Below are 12,410 nucleotides of genomic sequence, written 5' to 3' on the forward strand. Positions count from 1 at the left end.
GGGGACAGCGCGAACACCCAGCCCCCGAGCTACTGGAATTAACCAATGAAGGTTAAAATCCCCGACCCGGCCGGGAATCGAACCCGGGGCCCTCTGAACCGAAGGCCAGTACGCTGAACATTCAGCTAACGAGTCGGACAATAGGCGATGTGATATGTCCACATCTCAAACATTTCATATTTATTAGTGAAGATTCAGCGTGCAGGACTCCATGTCATACAGTAACACAGGTCAGATATAACATCGCATATAACACATCCTTAATTTCTAATTAATTTCACTTGGGACGATGACCTTCGATGTAAGGCCTCTTTAAACAACAAGCATCATCATCATCATCATCATCATCATCATCATCATCACCAATTCATTTCTACAATAGTTGAAGATTCCATGAACAGCACAGAATGTGTTTAAGTGTCTGAAGTTTTCCATTTCTGTTCTCCAGATTTCGGGTTCGAATCCTAGTGTAGATGGTTTATAAATAAGGAAACTTAAATTCGAGAGAGTCCGCCTCTGTGGTGTAGTGGTTAGTGTGATTAGCTGCCACCCCCGGAGGCCCGGGTTCGATTCCCAGCTCTGCCATGAAATTTGAAAAGTGGTACGAGGGCTGGAACGGGGTCCACTCAGCCTCGGGAGGTCAACTGAGTAGAGGTGGGTTCGATTCCCACCCCCGCCATCCTGGAAGTGGTTTTCCGTGGTTTCCCACTTCTCCTCCAGGCAAATGCCGGGATGGGACCTAACTTAAGGCCACGGCCGCTTCCTTCCCTCTTCCTTGTCTATCCCTTCCAATCTTCCCATCCCCAACCAAGGCCCCTGTTCAATATAGCAGGTGAGGCCGCCTGGACGAGGTACTGACCATTCTCCCCAGGTGTATCCCCCGATCCGATGTTTGAAGCCCCAGGGCACTGCCCTTGATGCGGTAGAGGTGGGATCCCTCGCTAAGTCCGAGGGAAAAGCCAACCCTGGACAATAAACAGCTTAAGAAAGAAAGAAGAGAGAAATTCGAGAGAATCACATCGGTAGATTTATTGGCACGTTAAAGAATTCCGTTTTAGGACACACTTCTGGTATTCCTGAGTATTGTTAAATATAAATCAGAAGGCCATCAAGCTATTATTATTATTATTATTATTATTATTATTATTATTATTATTATTATTATTATTATTATTATTTCTCTCTTTCTTTCTCTCATTCCTGTAATTAGTGTATAGTTAGTGTGTTCATAAACCTGTATTTTATTATACGAAGACGCTACATAAAGGGGCTTTTCAGCCTCAGTGCCATGTAAATCATCAATAAATTCAATAAATTCAGTTCAATTCAATTCAATTCAAATTTCTTAATCCATTCACCCTCCAGGGTTGGTTTTACCTTCGGACTCAGCGAGGGATCCCACCTCTACCACCTCAAGTGCAGTGTCCTGGAGCGTGAGGGTTCGGGTCGTGGAAACGAGAGGGAGGAGGACCAGTACTTCACTCAGGCGGCCTCACCTGCTATGCTAACCAGGCGCCTTGTGGTGTGATGGGAAGATTGGAAGGGATAGACAAGGAAGAGGGAAGGAAGTGGCCGTGGCTTTAAGTCAGGTACCATCCCGACATTTGGCTGGAGGAGAAGTGGGAAATAACGGAAAACCACTTCGGGGATGGGTGAGGTGGGAATCGAAACCCCCTCTACTCACTTGACCTCCCGAGGCTGAGTGGACCCCGTTGCAGCCCTCGTACCACTTTTCAAATTTCGTGGCAGAGCCAAGAATCGAACCTGAGCCTGCGGGAGTGGCAGCTAATCACACTAACCACAACACCACAGAGGCGGACATTATTATTATTATTATTATTATTATTATTATTATTATTATTATTATTATTATTATTATTATTATTATTATTATTATTCATTAAGCCATATGCGAAAGAAAGACGAGGATGCATTAAGAGACAACAGTAGATGTCGAAAATAGAGCAATGCACCGCCTGCAGGGCAGGCAAACCTTAATACCTTCGCGCCATACAGGCAACTTCCTGAGGCTCTGCTGTTTGTTGTGACTAATTAGTGAATGGTGTAGAGATGGTAGAAATAGAATCAACAGTTAAATGTCCTGATCAATAACTGAATGGTTAGCGCTCTGACCTTCGGTCCAGTTGTCGTGGGTTTGATTCCTGGCAGATTAGGGGATTTTAACCTTAATTGCTTAATTCCAATGGCTCGAGGGCTGGGTGTGTGGTGCTGTCTTCATCTTTAGAATTCATCACAGGTAGGGTCCCGTCCTCACAGAAACGCAGGTCGCCTATATGGTGTCTGCTCGAAAGATCTGCACCAGGCCTCTTTAGAGGCCACACGCTGTAATTTTAACGATCAACTTTCGAAATTGCACGTTTTAAGAAACTTTGACATTTGCAGAAGACTCACCGGTCGGAAGAACAAGAAGAACAAGAAGAAGAAGAAGAAGAAGAAGGACTATGGGAAGTATCTTAAGTTCCATATTGTGTCCCGTTGCGTTGTATCGGGTTGTACTGGGTTGCAGTGTGTGTGTTTTAATGTGCTGAATGTTCCTTGGTGGAAGAACAGAGATGAGGAAAGACAATGGGACTGAACAAGATGTGGTATATTGGTTGTCCTGGGGCATTTTATTAATGAAATTATAAATGACGTTTCGTGAAGTTTTGTCTCATGTTTCGTTTGTTCGTTTGCTTGTTTGTTTGTTTGCCTTTTTTTTTTTTTTTTAGTACTCAGCCCAAAGGCTGGTTGGGTCCTCAACAGCTTCACCATATAAGCTGTTATAGATGTCCTAGGTGATACGGAAGAGTCATACCATGGAAATGAGGAGTGATGTAGTTTACAGTTGTTTTCCTCAACGGCCCAGCCGTTGTTAGGTATTATATATCATTCTACCAAGCCCACTAACCACCCCTATGAATGATATTTTCACACCATGATAGGGACTGGTCGCATAAGGAATGGTATAACTATCAATACTCATATCTCAGTCACTTTCATATTGTCAAATCTAAGGGTGAAACTGATCAATGAAATTAAAAAAGTTCTAGTCCATACCAGAAGACACTGTGCACTGTAAACAATAGGTATCGCCAGTGAAGTAGTTGTCTTATGTAATGGTCAGGTAAAATGATTATAACTTTTTCTAACCAGTATAATGCACTATATTCTTTCTGTGTTTAATGACGGAATTTATATTTAGTTCAAAGGCGACGAATTGTTTTATTACATTTTGAAGGTGTGTATGTGCATTAATTCACAAATGCCTACGAGGAGTGTGTTAAGCTAAAAGCCAATTCTGAAACAAATGATTCGAAATGTATGTGTATCCTACCTGAAGCAAAGTAAATAAGTTCAAATGTTACTTTTAAATATTTCATTCAAATATGTTGATTACTTATAACGGTATGATGTGTTAGACCTCAACCAATCATTCTACCAAAATATCCTGTTACAAAATATCCTGTAGTGCGTGTGTGAGTGAACGAGTGAGTGAGTGAGTGAGTGAAGCAGAAAAAGAGCGAGAAAGACAGAACATGTGACAAAGCGTGTCAGAGAGAAGGAGAGAATATGGAAATGAGATCAATATATTGTATATATTGTAAATATTGATAACCATATACATAGTGTATATAATACCTAACTTAGCCCCATCACCCTTAGTATATTAGTTTATTCACGGTGATGTAGACACAAATGTGTAGCTGGAGCTCAGTCATTCCTCATTTTCCATTCTTAATTAGTATCACAATTTTCCGTAAATAAATAATTATAACGAACACAGTAAGAAAGCAAAGTCATCTCCGTACAGGCCATGAAGGCCCTTGGAGGGGTGGAAGGTAAAGGCTTCCACTATCCGTAACCTCGGTACTTGATGGGCTAGAGTGGTTAGCTTTACACCCGGCCACCTTTGCCCCAGGAAATAACCTGGTACTCATTTTTGGTGTAGGCTGAGTGAAACGCACGGCCATATGCACCTACGGAAGTGGAAACCTCGCTTCTCAAATTTTTCGACTTCCTGGCGGGGAATCGAACCCACGTCCTTCCGGGTGAACCGAGCACGCCTTTACTGCCTCGGACAGGCAGCTCCTAACGAACAAGGTACATTTCCAAAATACTGTTTATAGTTTTTGAGTGTTTGTATTCAACACAGGCAGAATAAATCTACTATAATAGGTACAATAGATACATCAAATGTGTTAAGTAAGCTGATGGTACTGACCTGTGACCACCAGGGCGGAGAAGACCCAGCACTGGCCGTAGCGGACAGGACGCCACCCACTGTTGAGGTACTGCTCCATGATGGCAATACTCCCCGTCCAGGCCGTGGGTGGTGTGCCGTAGTTGAAGTTACCCCACCACTTGCCGACAAGCAATCCACCCTCGTCGTTAGCGTTGATCTTACATTACAAAAACGAAAACATCACATCAGATCAAATCCTATCTTATCTAACTCTCATTAACAACAAGATATATTATAAGCTTACATATGTTTGCTTGACCACGATATTTAAATACCGTTATAAATAGATAAAGTAAGAGTATTGTAAATGTGGTGTTGATGACATAGGTTACGAATGTCTTGGGCAGAAAGGGAAAGGAATGAAGAAATATTCCTTTTAATACAAGAAAGGTTCAGCCTCGTTGATGTCATTAGGAAAAGGAAAACGCAACTTATCGGCCACCTGATAAGACACTTCAATCGGTGTACCACATTACTGAAAGTATGTGTTAAGGCAGAATACGCAGAGAGAGAGACCTAGAGCAGTATTCCTCGATAACAGCAGACAAGGACAACCTTATCAGGAAATCAAACAACTGGCTGAGTGATGGCACCCAATACACTACCTGTAGGTTGCCCACCAACCTTTGGGTTGAGGAGCTTAAGATAATAGCTACGCAGTACGGGTCGTATAATTGTGCGTATAACTAGCTGTTGTACCCCTCGTTAAGAAGTTAGATATGTTATAATTGCAGTAGTAATGCCATCTATCCGCGATGAGTGATAGCAGAAGAGACGAATCATAGTGTAATGTTATTGTTGATTACTTTTAGCCTAAGGAGGCAGGGCTAAGTCAAGAGTGGCAAATAGAAAGTTAAAGCAGGAAACGGAAATAGAGAGCAAGTAAAAGACTTCTTACATTCCTCCAGGGCCCTGCAGTCATGCAAGAATTTCGTTTTTTGACTAGTTGTCACACATGCTGTATCAGACATCTAAGAGGATGAAGTTCACAACTCACCACAGTTGAGATGGCCCGAGTGACATGAACAGGACTACCTCGGTCCACTGGCGGTAGATTGGACAGCTCCAGCAGGTATGACACCACTGGCAGTATCACGTCATCGAACTGGCCGTAAATCCAGCGATGCCCGCGAGGATTCCTGGCTGAGCCCATCCACACCTTTCCCACGTCGTTCAGAACACATTCTTCTCGCAGCGCGTCGTTGTCCACGTACACAGCATCCTCTGTACAGGAAACGTTGAACACAGAAATCAGATCCTATTTTCCAAATCTATTGAATTTAAACTGTTCCACACGATGACGGTAATAACTCGAAACACGATTCATGTTCCAAATTGACGTAAACGACCAGTTAATAATAATCATAATAATAGAAAAAGAGGAAAAAGAAGAAATCCCAGATGGCTTTAATCCACATTCTGCACAAGAAAGGAAACACAGACGATGGAAACAACTATAGATGTACTTCCTTGCTCTCTGTAACGTAGAAAATTCCCTCCAAGATACAACTCACAAGATTGGAAATGCAGCTAGATAAATAAATACAAGGATTCTCCAGAAGGGTAGATAATGCAAGGAAAAAAATAACACACAATCTAAAATCGAACGACTCAAAAACTAAGAAGAAGTACAATAATTTACAGTTAGTTGAATTTGATGGTTTTAGGAAAACTCATGACTCCACAGATAGGGTGAATTTATGTACTACGCAGCAAGAATTGAGATTTGGCCACGAAACATTAAACATCGTCAAATATTACTCTAACGAACACCCTCTTCAAAATCAAATTTAGGGGAAATGTTTCAGACACTTTTCAGATTAAACCTGAAGTCAGGCAGGGAGATGGGCTCTCACCTACCTCATTCTACTGTGTACTCGAAAGGATAATACGATAATGGAGATGATTTCTATCGGGTACAGGCATTATAGCCTAAATTAGAAAATTAAAAACTAAATACTTAAGTTGATTGCTTAGCCTTTGTGGATGATATAGCCGACTCCGTGGGAACAGTAATAGTCCAAATCCAAACCCTCTAATACATAACCAAAAATGACAGACCTTTGCTGATTCTACGAGAAAACAGTCTTCAAGACCAACGACAATATCTTGTTTGTGCCGAATACTTCTCGCCGATCAAGAAAATCCAAAAAGTTGAAAAGAGTTCATGTATCTAGGGAAGTGGATAAATCAGGATCTCAAAAATGACAAAGAATATGAAGAAAGGGTCAGAAAAATGGATATAGCCTACAATCTATGCAGGAAGGTTTACCAAAGAAACTCATATCGATCAATGCAAAACTGAGACACTATACCACAGCAATTAAATCAGAAGTTCCTTTTGTGGCTGAAAGCCTAACCATCAAAGGAAAAAAAACTGTTTCCGAGCAAGTTTATCATGCAGTTAAGGTCGCGCAGTTGCAAACTTGCATTCGAGAGATACTGGGTTCGATTTCCACCGTCAACAGCTCTGGAGATGGTTTTCCGTGGTTTCTCACATTCAAACTAGGGAAATACTGGGGATGTACCCTAATTAAGGCCACGGCGAAATCCTTTCCAATCCTAGCCTTTCCCGTCCTTGCGTCGCTAAAAACCTTCAATGTGTTAATGCGACGTTAAACCACCAGCAAAAAATTAAAAACAAAAACAAAATAAGAAAGTAAATGAGCAACGTTAATACGTTCATTGGATTTATTTGAACCATATTCATAATTACAAACTTCGCACGTTAGAGGATGGACAGTGGACACGTTATTAACATTTGAAGTCTGGATCACATTGTAGATGTCAGTTATACCTGTAAAATTTAATAAATTAGGAACACTATACATTTTTTAAGAATATTAGTGTTCAGATATAAGATAAGTCCACCTCTGTGGTGTAGTGGTTAATGTGATTAGCTTCCACCGCCGGAGGCCCGGTTTCGATTCCCGACTCTGCCACGAAATTTGAAAAGTGGTACAAGGGCTGGAACGGGGTCCACTCAGCCCCGGGAGGTCAACTGAGTAGAGTTTGGTTCGATTCCCACCTCAGCCATCCGGGAAGTGGTTTTCCGTGGTTTCCAACCTCTCCTCCAGGAAAATGCCGGAATGGTACTTAACTTAAGGACACGGCCGCGTCCTTCCCCCCTCCTTGTCTATCCCTTCCAATCTTCCCATCCCCCACGGAGGCCCCTGTTCAGCATAGCGGGTGAGGCCGCCTGGGTGAGGTACTGTTCATTCTCCCCAGTTGTATCCCCCGACCCAGGGTCTGAAGTTCCAGGACACTGCCCTTGAGGCAGTAGAGGTGGGATTCCTCGCTGAGTCCGAGGGAAAAGCCAACCCTGGAGAGTAAACAGATTAAGAAGAAGAAGAAGATACAAGTTAAACTCTACATCGCTAATCAATTAAAGTACGGTCAGTGATGAGTAACATTAGTAAACCAAACATTATTTTACCTTGCTAAGTGTTGATAATGACGAGAAATACAGGTGGTTGGTCACTTGCGCATTGATGATTGCCGACAAAATATGTGTTATTGTTCAAAATTGTTTTTTAGTGAAACTAGTTTCATCAAAATCAGACTGTATACTTTGGTTAGTGTCCCATTTAATTGCAAGGGCGGAATATATGAACTGTAACTTCAAGATTTTATATACTTCAATAACAAAAAAGCGGCATAAACACCTATTACCGGGAGAGTTGGCCGTGTGGTTAGAAGTGCGCAGCTGTGAGCTTGCATTCGGGAGATAGTGGGTTCGAGCCCCACTGTCGCCAGCCCTGAAGATGGTTTTCCGTGGTTTTCCATTATCACACCAGGCAAATGCTGGGGCTGTACCTTAATTAAGGCCACAGCCGCTTCCTTCCCACTCCTAATCCCTTCATATTCCACCATCGCCATAAGACCTATCTGTGTCGGTGCGACGTAAAGCAAGTAGCAAAATAATAATAATAATAATAATAATAATAATAATAATAATAATAATAATAATAATAATAAACCACCTATTACCATTATGTTTAACATACAGAAATTAGTTGTGTATTTTTATTACACTAGCTGTGGCCCAGGTGGAATGGTTCACTTGTCAGTGAATCCCAGAGTCATGTGCCTCGTCAGAAAAGGAAGGATAATTTCTAAAATTTTCGACACTCCGGCGGGGAATCGAACTCATACACTTCAGGGTGAACAGAGTACGCCTTTACGGTATAGTGTACTGCACATATTACGTCTGACAGAGATCGATGGATGATCCATGCAGCCGTAGTGACTCACCTTTGCACCACGGATTAAAGAGGATGTACACGTCTTCAGGGCAATTGAAGTCCTTCTTCACCACTTTTTGATCAAGGCGGTCTGTTCTCAGCACACAGCGCCACAAGCCGACCTTGGCTGACGGTGGAACCTGGACCTGAAAGAATGTAAGATTGTTTCACCATTGGCATCATGAAATACAGTTATTCCAATGTATAGCACAATCGATTTGTTTTTACCCTTCTGTTCCTAAGAGCGAAGCGTCGATCCCGAATAAGGTCAGTCGTACTTGAGGATGTCCAAATGCTATAACTCCGAATCAACGACTTCCAGCAAGTTAAATAACTTCTGCGGGAATAACCTCGCGGCTCGTAATATCTACAGCAATTGAACGGAGTTTCTTTTTTCTACCGTTTAGCGCCCAGGGTTTGTTTTTCCCTCGGACTAAACTAAGGGTCCCACCTATAGCGCCCCAAGGCCAATGTCCTGGAGTGTGAAACTTTGGGTCGGGGGATAAAACTGGGGTGGAGGACGAGTACCTCGCCCAGGCGGCCTCACCTGCTATGGGAGGGGGGGAGGGGGAAGATAGGAAGGGATAGGTAAGGAAGAGGGAAAGAAGCGACCGTGGCCTTAAGTTAGGTATCATCCCGGCATTTTTCTGGAACAGAAGTGGGAAACCACGAAAAACCACTTCAAGGATGACTGAGGTGGGAATCGAACCCCCTCTACTCAGTTGACCTCCCGAGGATAAGTGGACCCCGTTCCAGCCCTCGTAACACTTTTCAAATTTCGTGGCAGAGCCGGGAATCGAACCTGGGCAGCTTACCACACCAACCACTACACCACAGAGGCGGACTGAACGAATTTTTAATTAATTAATTAATTTATTTATTTACAGGACTGCTCCAAGTACAGTACAAGTACAGAGTATACTAAGCCATTGGTTTATAAAGTACTTATAAAATAAATCAAACCTAAAGCCACCGGGCGAGTTGGCCGTGCGTGTAGAGGCGCGCGGCTGTGAGCTTGCATCCGGGAGATAGTAGGTTCGAATCCCACTATCGGCAGCGCTGAAAATGGTTTTCCGTGGTTTCCCATTTTCACACCAGGCAAATGCTGGGGCTGTACCTTAATTAAGGCCACGGCCGCTTCCTTCCAACTCCTAGGCCTTTCCTATCCCATCGTCGCCATAAGACCTATCTGTGTCGGTGCGACGTAAAGCCCCTAGCAAAAAAAAACAAAAAAAAAACCTAAAGCCGTATTTCAAAAGCCATTATGATTAATATACAGTATGTATACTGTATATCAAAACGATCATATGATAACTGAATTATTTATGGAACACTTGTCTTATACCATTCGAGTGTGTCCTGAGGATGGTTATGTAACCCTGTAGGGCGTGATTGCAATATTAGGGTCTTATCTAGGCCAAACTGTCAACAGAACTGGACAATATGTTGGGTGATATTTCCCCCGTATCCTAGGGTGCGAAATCGTGATTTTATCTCAAAGGTTCGTCCCCACTAAAATTGCCCGGGGAGGGGGTGGAATTATTTTATTATAAAATAATGAAGAAAATGTAGAACACATATAAACCACTGACCGGGCGAGTTGGCCGTGCGCGTAGAGGCGCGCGGCTGTGAGCTTGCATCCGGGAGATAGTAGGTTCGAATCCCACTATCGGCAGCCCTGAAGATGGTTTTCCGTGGTTTCCCATTTTCACACCAGGCAAATGCTGGGGCTGTACCTTAATTAAGGCCACGGCCGCTTCCTTCCAACTCCTAGGCCTTTCCTATCCCATAGTCGCCATAAGACCTATCTGTGTCGGTGCGACGTAAAGCCCCTAGCAAAAAAAAATAATAATAAATAAACCACTGAAATTAATGTTTTACTGAGCATATTTTCATAAAAACTTCAGCAATAATACACATAATATAGAAATATTAGTATGACTGTCAGACCTTCAGCAATAAAGCAATATAGCGGTGGCAACTCCGCACATGCAGCCTATTGTTCACGACTCACTCTCAGGTCCGTCTGAAACCCGGGAATAACTTCCCAATGTTTATCATTCATGTTATACCAACTTGAAATAAACACTAGTAGTTAAGCTCTATGATCCTTCTCTCCCCCCCAATTTCTTTCTGACTTCGCACCCTGCTATACCCTACCATCTGGCCAATCTCCGAGATGTCTGACAGTTGGTACTTAACTTTGTAGTGAGAAATTGTAGCGTTGTAGTACACTTGGTTTCAGCTGGTTGTTCTGAGCGGATCTCGATTAAACTGATTTACAAGGGGCAAATATCTGGCATGATGTTTACTGTTTCTAGTGCAGTCTTTAATGCTGATTTCAAATCTGAAATCCGATTTGCTCTATCACGTCAGATTTTGAAGATGTTGAAAAAGTTGTACTTTTCATGGAACAGCGTTGATCGAGAATTGTTTACATTATTTTTCGTTATTTTTCATGCAAGGCCGGATAATTTCATTTGTTTCTTTTTAACTGTCAGTGAGAGTGAACATTATGTACTCCAGAAGTTGCATAAAATCACCAGATCTGTTTGGCTACGTGTGCGGTTTTGTAACAAACAAATCCAGTAAGTGCAATGTGATGCACTTGCACTAATATTAGCTAAAGTAATGTTCATTAGAATTCCGTGTAGCAGTTAATGCTGTAGTGAATCTTCTGTCTGTGAGTTGGTTTCCTTGATACATATTTAAATGATTTCAATTGACTTAGAACGCGTATTGGATGCCAAGATATCCTTCGAAAGTAATTATTTGTCGATCAGTGTTAATACTGTAGGGTCGATTATTCATCTCATCGTGTTGTTTCGGAAGGCCAACATAGCGATTCTCTGAGGTGGTGATGGTGATAATTGTTTTAAGAAGATGGGCAACCATCTCCACGTAGACTGTTTCAAAGCGAAGGAGTTCAAATTCAATTGTCCGCCATAGCAGGAATGGTTTTCTAAATAAAATACAGGCAAACATCCTACTATTACAATAGATATACATAATTGTAAATGAATTAAAATCGTTTAATGAACTGAGAAATACGAGGAGGTTCCTGCCACCTTGTTCAAATTACTGCTCTCCGTCTATCCACTTGTAATACTGCAATGTTCCTTTTAGATTCTCTTGTTTGCCGTAGAATCATACTACCACCCCAACAACAGCAACAAATTGGACATACGGCATTGTGGTTTTCCTACTTTAATTGCTATTATGAGTGAGAAAATAATCTATGTATTTAAAAAACTAGGACGTCCGGCCCTGCGGTGTAGGGGGCAAGGCGTCCGCCTGTCACCCGGCGGTCCCGGGTTCGATTCCCGGCCAGGTCAAGGGTTTTAATTGTAAATAATTAATATCCCTGGCCTGGGGATTGGGCGTTTCTGTCGTCCTTAACGTTCCTTTACTCACATTCAAGAGTCTACACTTCCGCAATCCCACTAACACGCAGGTCCCTATCATATGGTGAAAGTAGTGACGAAAGATCTATAAAGGTCGACGTCACGAAGAAATATCATTAGGATGACTTTTGTTACATCGAGTTTTAGAGAACGGCTGAATCGATTGGCATCGTAAATCATTCTGACGAAAGCTCTTAGTCTGTAGATCTGCAGAGTGGCCTTAAAAGCATAAACACTTCTTGCTATACATTTTTCAATTGTCAAAGAAACATATAGCATTCTGATTGCGTTCGCCAGTACTTCAAGCCCTCCTGAACAGCAGGCTTGATAGGGGGGAGGGGTGTTGGAAGGGGAGTAGGCATGCGTGCTCAGTCAGTATCTTACTGGTGAACTGTACTCTACTTCGTGGATAGGAATAGCCACCCAGCTGTTGAACAGTGCGCATTACATTCAAAATTCCTCTAAATTTACACGAGAATTTGGTGTCTGGTTAAAAATTAAATTCCAAAGCAGCTGGCG

General features: G+C 42.3%; 1 protein-coding gene across 1 annotated transcript in view; it reads right to left on the reverse strand.

The window, feature by feature from the left end:
* Positions 1-12,410, reverse strand: part of LOC136877014 (hemocyte protein-glutamine gamma-glutamyltransferase) — a 112,221-nt gene that overhangs the window by 38,461 nt on the left and 61,350 nt on the right. Inside the window, exons 5-7 of the mRNA XM_067150806.2 lie at positions 8,498-8,633; positions 5,241-5,467; positions 4,223-4,400 (exon numbers count right to left, since the gene is read on the reverse strand). Of these exons, the coding sequence (XP_067006907.2) occupies positions 4,223-4,400; positions 5,241-5,467; positions 8,498-8,633 (541 nt within the window). The remainder of the gene's footprint in view (positions 1-4,222; positions 4,401-5,240; positions 5,468-8,497; positions 8,634-12,410) is intronic.

This window comes from Anabrus simplex, chromosome 7 (genome assembly GCF_040414725.1).
Source record: "Anabrus simplex isolate iqAnaSimp1 chromosome 7, ASM4041472v1, whole genome shotgun sequence".
Lineage (NCBI taxonomy): Eukaryota > Metazoa > Arthropoda > Insecta > Orthoptera > Tettigoniidae > Anabrus > Anabrus simplex.